The 14,342-nt window shown below is 38.2% G+C and overlaps 1 protein-coding gene across 1 annotated transcript in view; it reads right to left on the reverse strand.

Moving 5' to 3' along the window:
• XPO4 (exportin 4) overlaps nucleotides 1–14,342 on the reverse strand; it is a 171,061-nt gene that overhangs the window by 16,524 nt on the left and 140,195 nt on the right. Inside the window, exons 10-13 of the mRNA XM_007942506.1 lie at nucleotides 6,693–6,869; nucleotides 5,950–6,092; nucleotides 5,302–5,447; nucleotides 4,306–4,483 (exon numbers count right to left, since the gene is read on the reverse strand). Of these exons, the coding sequence (XP_007940697.1) occupies nucleotides 4,306–4,483; nucleotides 5,302–5,447; nucleotides 5,950–6,092; nucleotides 6,693–6,869 (644 nt within the window). The remainder of the gene's footprint in view (nucleotides 1–4,305; nucleotides 4,484–5,301; nucleotides 5,448–5,949; nucleotides 6,093–6,692; nucleotides 6,870–14,342) is intronic.

Raw genomic sequence — 14,342 nt, forward strand, 5'->3', positions numbered from 1 at the left:
ATGTGCATCTTTATCCAACTTAATGTCTCAAAAGCACTTACACTGTTGACCATTCCCCATCTTCCCTTCACCATCCCTGGCACCATACTTCCAACATGTGCCTAATCTATTTGCTTACTTCTTCCCAGTCTTTATTATGTCCTCTCTTCCTTCTTTAAATCAGATAAGATTTCAGGATTCCACGTCAGAACTTCTTTTTTCAGTGTATACTCCCTATACTACTACTCTTCCAACTTCCATAAACTTTAGAAGGAATGTAAACAAACCCCCAACTACTTCACAGTACATTTATTAATATATCCATTTGATCCATAAGATTAAACCATCTCAGATTTTATCATTTCCAGCTTAATGAAATTTGTAATTTAATGGTTACTTTAATCCTTTACATTCATGCACTGGAATTACAATAGGGTTTGACATCCACCGTCATCCATTAGAAAAATAGAGAAACAACCTTTTTTTTTTAACAGTTAGAAAGTTGACATTGTTTTTCTCCTTCAACTTTCCTTTCAATTCCATGGCCCCCAAATAGTATCCTAATATAGATTTTGAATGTTATCTATTATATTGATTATTACAATATATTTCTCTGAAACAAACATATGTATATAAATTGAAATATAATTCTTTACAATTTTCAAAGATGTTGAGACTTAATGTCTAAACATATCTTCTGGACTGAGCTACTGTTATGAGCTATTAGTTGACTAAAACATAAAACAGATTTAAATAAATTATTAAACATAAAAATAAAATGTTTTGCATCTCTTCACGAGATTAATGTAGCTGTTTTATTTTTCCCAATTAGTTCATGCATCTATGTATAAATATTACTTACTGCTAGAATGAGACATGGTGGAGCATAATTGGACTCCTAGTTTTCATACAGATGAAGGGAAGGTATTTAAAAACGGCTATGTCACTGAGTTATGTGAACTTCTATGTTGTATGTCAAAAATCACCAGGATCACTTATCAAAAATGTTTAATGATCGATCAACTGACAACTTCAGCCCATCTTCAATTGTATTTAATGCAAGGGAATGAAGATATCCTGACTTAGAAAATAATGTATTACTTACTATTCAGCCCTCCACTCTACTAATGCCACACTATTTTAACCTGTCCTTTATCTGGCATACTGCAGGTTTTCACACATCACAGTAAGATTCAGAATGAGTAAAAGCTTTTGCCTTTCTTTTGTAAAGTGGGAGAAAACAACAACAACAAAAAAAACCATAGGTAGTTCTCAGGCAGATAAATCTAAGGGTCCCGTGGAGCCTTCCTTGACTCCTTCTACTCTCTTCACCACCATATTCAATCAGCAAAGTCCTGCAGAGTTCTCTCTGAAATACCTTTCAAACCCATTGCCTTCCATCTTCCCTGCCACTCTTACTACCGAAAATGTTTCCTGACTTGCTTTCTCATCCTTTAAATCTAACTTCTAGAGCATAATCCGAAAATAATTTGATTAGTTCTTTCCCTGTTTCAATTCCTTTTCACCGTTTTTACTTGTACCTCATTAGCCCAGCCCACAGCACCATTCCCTACCTCCCCATCTTCATCTCACATAACATCCTTCCTTCCCACATTTACACACCAGCATCTCGTGCTTGAAGCCATGCTCTCTTTTACTTCGAGTCTTTGCCTATGCTACTGACGCTGTCTGGAATTATTACTCTTCCCCGCCCTCTGTACTTCACAAAGCCCTGTTCATCCTTTAGGTATCAGTTTAAATGTCATCTATTCCAAGAACTCTGACCTCCACCTGTCCCTGCAATAGGTCAGGTGAACTTCCATGCTTCTACACTACTTTTATTTTTTCCTGACTTTCTGGCACAGAGGGGAGCTGAAAAAACTGATGAAGACTTCAGAAGATGTTCAACTGTTGCTATCCCAACCCTGATCTGCCAATCCTACTTTAATTTCTTAAGCATGCTATCGAAACACACTTTATATTCCAGACAGCAAAGTTTCCCATACATTCCAAATTAATCCAAGGTGACACCTTCATTTCTTAAGCCAAAAGTCAGCAGAGGAAGTAAAACAGAGCTTGAACCTCTCACAACCTCCACTGCTATCACTCTGGTCTGGGCCACCATCATCTTTCTCTTGGAAATTAGCTGCTGACTGGTCTTTCTGCTTCCACTTATGTACCCCCTCCCAAAGTTTACTTTCAATCCAACAGTTAAGAGTTGGATTTTTCACACAAAAGTTACTATTCTGCTCAAAACCCTACAGTGGTGCTCCATTTAGTTCAGAGCAAAACCAAAGACCTTACCAGGGCCTAAAGATCTTGTTTGATTTTCCCTTTTTCCCCCTCTAACTCCATCACCTATAATACTCCCCCTGACTCTGCTTAACCCACAGGCATTGGAATTAGCTGTTCATTCTGCTTAGAATAACCTTCCTGGTCAACTCCCTTACCAATCTCAAGCCTTTGCTCAAAAGTCATCTTCTAAACAAGACCTATACAGATCCCCTTATTTTAAATCACAAACAATCCCCACAACCTGCATTCTTGACCCCCTCACCTGGCTCAATTTTTTACCCACAGTACCTACTATTTGCTAACTTACTATATGACTTACTTTGTCATTATCCCTCTCCCCCACAAAGAGCTCTAAAAGAAGAGTGACTTTTGCCAGCTGTGTTCACTGATGCATCTCAACCTTCAAATAGTGGCTGGGACTGAGTAGGTGTTTAATAATTAATGTATAATTATTTCCTTTTCAATAAATGTGAAATACTTTTTTAAAATCAACAATGAATGTTTCTCCCATATTCCAATCAATTTCACATTGATTCTTTGCATTAAAAACAGCTATCTTCAGGCCAAGGGACCCGTTGTCCTAACCCTCACCTCAACCCTCCACAGTCTGTGCTCTCAGACACTGTAGTGTTTTGCTCCTACCCTGACACCTAAGACTGCCAAAAATGGAAAAAGCACTTAAAATACAAAGAAAGCATTTCTGTTGGTTCTGCCCAGGCAAGAAATATATAACGTGACCGCACCCTGCATAAACTGCCTTTGAAAGTAACATTCACTATGAACCAAACCAAAGTAAAAGAATTAATTTCCAAACACTAAATCAAATGCCCGTTGTTGCTGTTGTTGTTATGTGCCATCGAGTCGGCCCCGACTCATAGCGACCCCTCCTTGGGTTTCCGAGGCAGTATCACTACGGAAGTAGGATTGCCCAACCTTCCTTCTGAGGAGTGGCTGGTGGGTTTGAACCGCCAGCCCTCTGGTTAGCAGTCAAGTGCTTTAGCACTATGCTACCAGAGCTCCTCAAATGCCCGTAGTAATTCCAAAAAGGGTAGATGAAACTTTTTCAATAAAGCATGTTAGAACTTTATTTCAAACAAGAGAATGCAATAAAAGAAAGAAATTCCCAAATATTTCCTTGATATCACCTTAATAATTTCCACTCTAAAAAAAATAATTTTCTATTGCATAGGTTTAAATGATATCCAGGCATTTTTGTATTCAAAAAAAGAAAAAAGAAAGAAAGAAAAAGGAAGGGGAAAGCACCCTATGAGAGTTACCAACTTTGCAATTGACAAAAACCAATGTTACTTTCATACTGACATCTATACCTGCAACCTAAACTTAAGATACTGAAAATTAAAATGACATCTTCAAATCCACTTTTAGGAGTATATTTAGTCCACATTTACCTTTCCTTAATTTCATCATTAAGAATTCATGAAAAATTTGCTACTAATATTTAGGAAGATTAAAGAGAATGTTCTCATTGGAAGCACTCTGCTGTCCTGTAACTTCCCCTTGACAGCACTGTCAAGTTTCACATATGCAAGAAAATTATTTCTATTATATATAATAAAAATTAAATTTCTCCTTAAGATTGCATTAAAATGTAGTTTTAGCTTTTATGAACAAGAAACGCTTGTTAACTTGCATCTTTGGTTTCTAGGAATCTCAAAGGTCTTTTTTCTGTCATTGAGGGTGCTTTACACTCATTAGCACCGCTTCCTGATGAACAAAGGATATGGTCACAGTATATGAGATCAAATGTCCACACAAAGTCTCATTGTATCAGAATAACTGCACGCTTGCTTTTCTCAGAACTGGGTATTGATACTGATTCTCATTGGAGTCTCGTTGCTTACATATACTTGGTACTTGCAGTCCTTTTGTATTTCAAGGCTTCTCCAAATTTTTTTTTCTTTCTTGTTATCAAATTTACAACGAGCCTGTCACTCAAGTCAACTACCCATCAACTCAGAATTTTATAAAACAGTATCAATTACAAGAGCACAGCTATAGAGTTCATATTACCTAATCACAGAATCTGTTCTGTTGTACCCTGGGATGGAAGAAGCCTTTTCTCCTGGAGATCCCAAAATTTGAAGTGTTGTATTAATGTCAACTTCAGATGAACGCTTAATGGAATATTCCATTATTTCTGGAGGTATTAGCGGAGTCTCTCCCTGAGTATCATCAGCTAAGAGGTAGCCTTCAGTTTAAAAAAAATTAAAAATGAACACTTAACAAATCTACATTAATCAAATTGCACTACAAAGGTTTTCAGTTTTATTTGATTTCTATACATCATATAAACTGATGTAAATCATAAATGCTAATGTATCAAGTCTGATGAGAAGAACTTTCTATTTCTCACATAATAATCCTCAAAAATACAGAAAAGGTTTTAATCATCAATTTTAGAATTCCAAATGACAACGCTTAGGTTTTTAAATAATTTTTACTAATTCTCAGTCAGTAAGAAATTTTGTAAAGTTAATGTGAATTCTACTATTATCTATACCAAAAGTTGGTATCTGGGATAATTTTTCAAAAGTTAAATTTTTATTTTTAATTTTTTCACTGATTATATTTAAAGTATAGAAACACTGAGAGTATAGTGGTTAAGATGGATGGTCCTAAAAGTCAGACTGCCTAAATTGACATTTTGGCTCCCACAATTAAGAGCAGTGTGACCATGGTCAATTTCTTATACTCTCTAAGTCTCAGCTTCTTCATTTATAAAATGGGGAGAATAATGATAATAACAATAATACCTAATAATTCTACTAACTCCATGGGCTACTATGAGAGCCACATAAAACATCCAGTATGCAACAGGCACTGCATACATGTTCGTCATCATTTAAAAAAAAGGTAGTCATAGTTCTGTGACAGACAACAGCTGGATCCAAATTTCATCCATTACTGTATACAGGTTATTGTCCTTAATATTTAATATTGGAAGCTTCTTTTAAAGTTGAAACTGCTTGTTTCTAATTACATTTTTAAAAAGAACCACCAACCAACCTGTAACTAAAATAAGCCAGTGAATATCTTCATACAGATCATCCAGCATTTTGTTGTCGATCGTGCCTGAACCAGATGAGGCAAGTAACTGCTGCTGGTGTCGCTGTAACTGACCATGAAGCCGTGTTACTCGTTCTTCTAATAAGCTAGAAGGGCAGAAAAACAACAGCTTCATAAAACTCAGCAACCAGAGACCGAGACAACTAATAACCTCCACTTATTAGACAACATGAATTGTTAGTGCAAAAACACATATACGAAAATCTGTATTACAGTACACAATTGGATTCCCACAGTACTATAGCAATTGTGATTTACTGTTTATGACATAGAATTAAAAGACTGCTTTACAAACAATCAAGATTTACAATGGCATTTGAAAACCGGTTATTCCAAGTTTTTATTTATATGGGTCAAATCATTTCTCATACCATGTTTTCCATAATCTCTCTGCCATCTATCCTGTAGTGCCTGTGCTCCAAGTATATATGCCAAGGAATGCAATCATGAGTATGTTTCTGTCCATTTGTTCCAGTGTGCTGGAATACGGGGTGGGGGTGTTTAAAGTCTTTAAACACCTTAAGTGCTCTCCAGGGAATTGTGAACATAGAATACTTTCTCCATGGGGTTTCTTTGGACTGTTTGTACCTTGTAAGAAGAGGTATACAGTGATCTGCAGCAATTCTTCCTAGCATTCCTACACTGGCCAATTGGTCAGAAAACTGGTCTCGATCATCTTCTTGAAGTTCGCTAATTTCTTCTTCCTCACGAGAGGCCACACCATTGGCAGTCTATTTAGATGAAAGAAACAAAGAATTAGAGACTGTGCGACCTTGCTCAAGGAAGCATGAATCTCTGTTGCACTGTGTACAATTTCCAGCACTGAAAATGAAAAGTGGAGCAGGGCAGAGTCAACCTCCTAGTGTAGTTGTCAAGGAGACTATGCTACACACCATATTAGTTACATGAAGAAGGGGCAGTGAACACAGGAGAGAAGGAGGTAGAAGTATTTACCCCCACGGTGCACATACATGAACACAGCTGACTGCATACCCACGACCTCCACACTAGAGAATCTAACCTCTTGTCACTGAGAAGATTTGACATCACTAAGAATCATCGTCCTTGGATCATTCACATTGCCTGATAACTATAAAGACTCAGGTGGAGAACTGATAACTTAAAAGAAATAAGGTAACTCAAGTAACATCCTACATAAAAAGAACTCATTCAGACAATGGAACTTACTTTCACTCTCAACCTAACACTCTCAATAAGTTTTCTGAATATGTCCAACCTCAATTTCTAGTATTACACAATACACATGATTAAACAGACAAAACAGTCTATGATAAAACAGATTTTTAATTACCATCTGACTTAAAACTTACCAAATTCCTTGTGCCATCTGGAGCAGCTAGGTGGCACTGAATATAGGAATTAAAGACTTGAACTGCATGCTGGGTAAAAAAGCCTTTATGGAAATGTTTGTCATCTTGGACCAAAGTTAGCCAGGACTCCAGCAATTTATCATATGCTTCCATGTATACCATGTCATCTTTATCAAGCTAGAAGAACAGAATATCCATAAAATAAATGGCCAGAGAAATAAAATAGGCAGTATAACAAGAGTTGTGAAGCTAAAGCAGTTTTATAAATTTTTCCTCTACCAAATGTTCCCAATTATTTATTCAATAACCTCTCTAATAGGCTCATTATAAAATTAGCTAATCGATTCAAACAAGGAACTCTGGTGGTATAGTGGATAAGGCATTTTGGCTGCTAACCAAAAGGTCAGCAGTTCAAACTTTCCTCCAAAATGTACACCAAAATGTCTATCAGCTGCTCCATGAGAGGAAGATGAGGCAATCAACTTCTGTAAAGATTTACAGCCTTGGAAACCCAATGGGGGTCACTTTGAGTTGGAATCCATTCAATGACAGTGAGTTTTAATCAACTCAAACACTAGCATAAATTGTTAGAGACAACTAGAAATGAGGTGTTTTTTTTTTTTTTTTTTAAAGAAATTAGCTGTTTAGTACTTTGAGGAAAATAATTTTCAAATAAAAATACAGTAAGTTTCCTGTAGTCGAGAACAGAATTTTTAAAATAAAAATACAATATGTATACTTCCTATGCATTGTAAAAATGGATTCTGGTGGTGTAGTGGTTCAAACTCACCAGCTGCTCCCTGGAAGAAAGACAAGGCAATCTGCTTCTGTAAATATGTACAGCCTTGGAAACCCAACTAGGTTGCTAAGAGTTAGAATCGACTCAATGGCAGTGAGTTGAGTTTGGTTTATACATTGTAAAATGACTTTAGAGAAACTGAAGATGATGAACAGACTGATCTGATCATAATATTTAAGGTTTATGTGGGAATAATATAATAGATGTTACTTAACAATGGACAAAAGAGCTTTGATGGCACAGTGCCTATTACCTATTTAACCCTCAGTAACTATGAGACAAAAATAATTAGGAGAGTATGGATTATATAAGGAGCTCTGGTGGTGTGGTGTCTAAGGCATCTGACTGCTAACCAGAAGGTTGGTGGCTCAAACCCCCCAGCCACTTCGCAGAAAGAAGACTGGGCAATCTACTTCCATAAAGATTTATCACCTCAGAAACCCAATGGGGGTCACTATGAGTCACTACAGAGGTGGATTTGGTTTAACAATGGACAGCTAATTTTATAATAAAAAGAAAAAAGAAAAATTCCACACAGTAGAAAAGCAATGTCTTCAGTAAATTTAATACCCATAGTATTAGAGAAATATAAAAAATGGGCGTTCTCTAGAGAAAAACCCAAAAGCTTAACAAGCAAAAACACTTTGTGAACACAGAAGTGAATACATCTTCTCCCCCTACTCCCTCCCTTTTTTTTTTTTTGTAGTTTATCTCCATCATTCACATTTTCTTCTTACAAAGGAAGCACAGGTGCAACACTTATAAAACAGGTGAATACGTAAAGAAGGACGGATAGATGGGAAGCCAGGTCTCTCCTTGCCCCAAACCGCTGACTGTTTACACGAGGCTCTGGAGGAGTGAGTGCCCCATAAGGCTGACTCCGTGTATGATTCCACTAAGAGACAATACATACCATATGAGCATGTCAGCATCTTTTTTTTTTTAAATGCATTTTATTAAAATATAATGTATGTACAGTAAACACACAAAACTAAAGTGACATGGGTCAATGCATTCTTTTTGTTTTTTTTGCAGTGTTTATTCCCCTTCCCTCCCCTCCCTGGCAACCAACAACAAAAGTTTCCTTCCATATGTAAACCTTTCCCTGACACTCCATAACAACGAACTAATACATTTGTCCATCTGTGATTGACTTATTTCACTCAGCATAATGTCCTGCAACTTCATCCACATTATGCAGTGTTCCACAGATTCTACATTATTCTTTAGTGTTGCATAATATTCTACTGTTTGTACGTACCATAGTTTGGTTATCCATTTCTCCGCTGATGGGCACGTAGGTTGTTTCCATCTTTTTGCTATTGTAAACAGTACTGTGATGAACATGGGTGTGCATATATCTGTTCCTGTCCTGGCTCTCACCTCTATAAGATATATCCCTAGTAATGGTATTGCTGGATCAAATGGTATTTCCAATTCCAGCTTTCTGAGGAATCACCATACTGCTTTCCACAGTGGCTGAATCACTTCACAGTCCCACCAGTAGCGTATAAGAGTCCCAGTCTCTTCATATCCCTGCCAGCATTTGTTATTTTCTGTCTCGCTGAACCTTGCCATTAGTGCTGGGGTGGGATGGTATCTCATTATTGTTTTGATCTGCATCTCTTTGATGGCCAAGGATTATGAGCATCTCTTCATGTATTTGCTGGCCCCTGGAATACGCTCCTTGGTGAAGCGTCTATTCATGTCTTCTGCCCATTTTTCAATTGGATTGTTAATCTCTTTGCTGTTGAGGTGTTGGAGTTTTCTATAAATCTTAAGAGCTAAGTCCCTTGCATGGTACGTAATTATCAACAAGTATGAATTTGTTGCTCTCATTTTGTTATGTGCTTTTTTGGGATGTTGATTTCTTTCTTCCATATAATTTTCTGTGCTGAGCTTGTTTGGTTTATGAGTCATGTTATCACTTCCTTCACTGCTATTGTTTTAGTATTTGCTAAATATTTGTACTGGTCTTCTTTTTCATTTTGATGTGAAGGTTTATCATTTTTCTTTTAGGTTACCCTGTGGTTTATAGTTTTCTTTCCAAGGTTAGAACGGTCCATTCTATCTTTTAGTTGTCTTGACTTCTCTACTGTCTAGAAGTTCTGTAACAACACAGGCTTTTTTTCCCTTCTTTTTGGTTTGTAGTAGTCCTCATTTGTCAATTGATGTCTCTGGTTTCCTGTTTTCAATCTTCTAGGCTTATTTACTTTGGATACTTCTATAACTGGGTTGGTTTCTGGGTTATATCATCATGTGTGTTAATGGTCAGTTGTTGTTTGCTGCTGTTGCTTCTCTATCCAAAGGACTCCCTGTAGCATCTCTTGTAAGGTTGGTCTGGTTTTAACAAATTCCCTTAAAGTCAGCTTATCTGTGAATGTCCTAATTTCACCATCAAATTTGAGGGACAATTTTGCTGGGTATATAATTCTTGGTTAGAAATTTTTCAATTTCAGGGTTTTATATATACCATCCCATTGTCTTCTCATCTGCCTGGTTTCTGCCAAGAAATCCGAGCTTAGTCTTATTGGCTGCCCCTTATAGGTAACTTTTCGTTTCTACCGTGCGGCTTTCAGGATTCTTTGTCTTTGGTTTTGATGAGTTTGATGATGATATGTCTTGGTGATTTTCTTTTGGGGCCTATCCTGTTTGGGGTTTGTTGGACTTCTTGAATGGATATATTCTCATCTTTCATCATTCCAGGAAAATTCTCTTCCAACAAATCTTCAACAATTTTTTCCATGGTTTTATTTGTCTCTTCCTGTTCTGGAATTCCAATTACATGTAGGTTATTCCCTTTAACTGTGTCCCACATGAATGTTAGGCTTTCTTCATGTGTTTTGATCTTTTTTCTAATTGATCCCTTTCCAAAGAAGTATTGAGGGATTTGTCTTCAATCTCACTAATTCTGTCTTCCATTGCATCAATTCTACTCCTTTGCTCGTTCCATGTGTTATCTATTTCTGAAATTTTATTATTAATCTTCTGTATTTCTGTCCGTAGATTTTATATTATTTCTTATGTTTCATTATTTTGTCATTTTGTTCTTGTATTGTCTTTCAAAATTTTCTAGGGTCTTCTCTGCGTTTTCCTCAATTTTGTCAGTGTTTTCCTTGATCTGTCTCTCAATTTGTTGAAGGTACCTAAATATAATTCTTTTCAATTCCTTATCACTCACATTCACTGCCGTCGAGTCAGACTGACTCATAGCGACCCCTCCTTAGGTTTCCAAGGCGGCATCACTACAGAAGTAGATTGGCCAACCTTCCTTCCAAGGAGTGGCTGGTGAGTTTGAACCGCCAGCCTTCTGGTTAGCAGTCAAATGCTTCAGGCACTACGCTACCAGAGCCCCTAATTCCTTATCAGAGAGTTGCAATGCAACATCCTCAGGGATGTGTTTTGGGTCTGTATCCTGGTCCCTTGTTTCTCCTGCTTTATCTTGCTTCTTCAAGTGGACTGTGATGCTCTGTAGTCTCTGAGGCATTGTGACATTTTTGTGTTTATATTTAATTGGTGACTGTATGTTGAAGTAACTTGCCCATGATTTTTATTTTCTTTGTCTTGTTTGTATATTATCTACATAAGCAGGGTACTGTGCTGTGCTCCTCTATTCACTAGTTGTCAGCACTTATGCACTCACCACCTGTCTCCCGTTTCAGCCACCATTATGTCCCTGTCATCCTTGGTAAACGGAGCCTATTCTTAGGTCCCGGGAATCTGAATGAGAACGCTGTCACTTTAAAATTCAAAATGGCCACTGCTTGGATACTTCTATCTCTATGGCATTTAGTGTATATGCTGTAGTATTTTTTGTTTGCTTTGCTCTCTTCCTCATTGCACCATGCTCCCAAGCATGAGTGGTACATGATATATGATATCCTTGGACTAGACATAGTGTTTGATAAGTACTTCTGTTTCATTGATCTAGTGGCTTTGTGGATGGATTTGTGGCCTTCACCAGCCAGGATTAGGGAACTTTTCAGAGAAAAAGGTAACACACAGTATACATCCCTAGGCTATTTTATACAGAGTGATTTGTGGTCCAAAACTCAAAATGGCTGTACCCTCAGTCACCTTAAATATCTAAAATGGCCGCTGCTTATAAACAATCATAATGGCTGCACCCTTGGTCACTTTAAATATCCAAAATGGCCACTGCTTTTAAACAATCAAAATGGCTGCACCCTCCGGATAAACCAAAGTCCACAGCTCAGGTTGTCTCTATCCTTGTTGTTTCCCTTCCTAGTCATAGGCCACCAGCGCAGTTGTCCCTGCAGCCCTTGGTGACCAGGGCTGATCTTTAGATCAATTCTCAGGTCCCAACACCACTTGGAAATATTCAGGCTGTTGGTCCCGTCAGAGTAGCTGACAGTCCACCGTTCTGTCTCTGTACTCACTGTTTTCGTTCAGGTTTTTCTACTAGTTGGTGCCTAATCCACTTCTGTAAACTTTCTTTCAAAGCTCAAGGCTCCAGGATTATATTTTGTATCTCTGTCAATTGGTTTCTCTTTCACTGAAGAGGATCTGTGTAGCTTGTCTGCCTATTCCTCCATCTTACCAGAAATCTGCACACATCAGCATCTTAAGACAAATTATTTAGCTTGTCATTTTTAATTTTTTTCGTTCCTATTTTTTCTTGTTCATTTAAGTACTATTAGTGATTTAAAGTTTTAACACCCAAAGAAAATGACTGAGATATAAAAGAGAACTTTTCAGAGAAAAAGGTAACACACAGTATACATCCCTAAGGCTATTTTTTACCGAGTGATTTGTGGTCCAAAAACTCAATGGATGGAGCTAGCATTTTGCTAAAAGGTAACTCCATCTAAAAAGGCTATGAAGACCCAGAGAAGCAGGACTGAGCTTGGCATGAATAGCAGACAATGGCAGGCTCAACATGACATGGCAGGAGAAGAGGCAGGGCACACAGATCATGAGAGTTTCACGAGCCCGGATCAGGGAACTAAATTTTCTTCCGATTGTAGTGAGAAGCCAATGCAGTGCTTTAAGCAGAGATGATGTTATATGGTTTATTGTTGTTGTTGTTATGTGCCGTCGAGTCGGCCCAGACTCATAGCGACCCCTCCTTGGGTTTCCGAGGCAGTATCACTACGGAAGTAGGACTGCCCAACCTTCCTTCCGAGGAGTGGCTGATAGGTTTGAACCGCCAGCCATCTGGTGAGCAGTCAAGTGCCTTAGCCACTATGCTACCAGAGCTCCTGATGTTATATGGTATGTTGTTGTTATGTGCCGTCGAGTCAGCCCTGACTCATAGAGACCCCTCCTTGGGTTTCCGAGGCAGTATCACTACGGAAGTAGGATTGCCCAACCTTCCTTCCGAGGAGTGGCTGATAGGTTTGAACCGCCAGCCATCTGGTGAGCAGTCAAGTGCCTTAGCCACTATGCTACCAGAGCTCCCGATGTTATATGGTATAGCTCTTTAAAAAAAAAATCAGACTACTGACCCTCTACAACAGTATGGGAGCTTTGGTATACACATTTGGAGGAAGGGCTGATAGGAACTCGGGGAACTGAAAGTAAGGCCTGAGGGAAGGAGAGAAAGCAGAGGTGGTGCCTGGATTTTTCTCCAGAGCAGCTTGGAAGAGGGGACGTGGCAGCAGTGTGAAGTAGTCTGTACAGGGTAGATTAGATTTCCATTCTGGCCATTTTAAGTTTGAGGTGCAGATCAGGCATTCAAGGAGGAATGTTCAATGAGCTGCTTGCTATCGGTCTAGGGTTCAAGGAAGAGGTCAGGACTGGAAATACAAATTTGGCAAACATCAGCATACAGATATCTATGTATTTATTTTCAAAGTCACCAAACCAGAAGCATTCACCTAGAAGGAAGGTAAAGAAGAGGGATAAGGAAAGAGTTCACACAGGAGACTTGGGAAGGCCACTGAGGTAGGAGTATGTAGTGTCTCAGAAGCCAAAGTGTTTGAAGATGAGCGTGTGAGGAAAGTACGTAAACAGCAAAGAATATATTCTGGAGGAAAAGCAGTGATGATGTGGATAAGAATTTTAAGTTTTTCAACTGGTTCTATTCTAAAATAATTTAGCAGTATTCTGCCATACTGAGGAGGATGATTCTATACATAAGACTGATTAAGGATATAATTCTATGGAGCTCAGTGTTTAACATATGCTTTATTCCCATCACATTCCGTAAGTTTTGGCATTAATCAGTAATCTTTCATGCAATTGAATGTGTATCAGTTTCTTCATCCACAAATCTACTGGATCAATGAAACAGAAGTAGTTAGTATATATCAAACACTATATCTAGTCCAAGAGCATCATAGATCATGTACCACTCATGCTTGAGAGCATGGCCCAATGAGGAAGAGAGAAAAGTAAACAAAAAATACTATACACTAAAGGCCATAGAGATAAGCATACAGTCAAGGGTCAGTTCTCAACAATGGTGTCTGTCATATGTAAATTTGTTCCAAATCAAGTAGCAAAGTCTTTGAACTATGTATTTCTTCCTAAAAATATTATGGTGCAACTGCAAATACTGGCATTATGCTAACAGGTAGTCAACCCAGGACTTCAAAAGCTTTACTACACCCCAATCTACAACCTGCTTCTCGGGTTTCTGAAACAAACAAACAGGCCCTCAACCTGCAAATACAGAACGGAGGAACCTTCATCAGAGAGTACCATCTCCATCGGTTATTCTAGCTTCTTTGTCAATGATCCAGCAAAGAAAAGTGATGCAAGACCCATTCTTGGGGGAGACAGCTCAGAGGGCAGGAGTGTATGGAGGGATGGACACTAGGAAGAGGTAACTATGGGGAGGATGTGGGAGGGGAGCTGTTGCATTGTGGTAAACTGTGGTCAATGAC

The sequence above is a fragment of the Orycteropus afer genome, unplaced genomic scaffold (genome assembly GCF_000298275.1).
Source record: "Orycteropus afer afer isolate SDZICR_OR568_19922 unplaced genomic scaffold, OryAfe1.0 scaffold00092, whole genome shotgun sequence".
NCBI classification, from domain to species: domain Eukaryota; kingdom Metazoa; phylum Chordata; class Mammalia; order Tubulidentata; family Orycteropodidae; genus Orycteropus; species Orycteropus afer.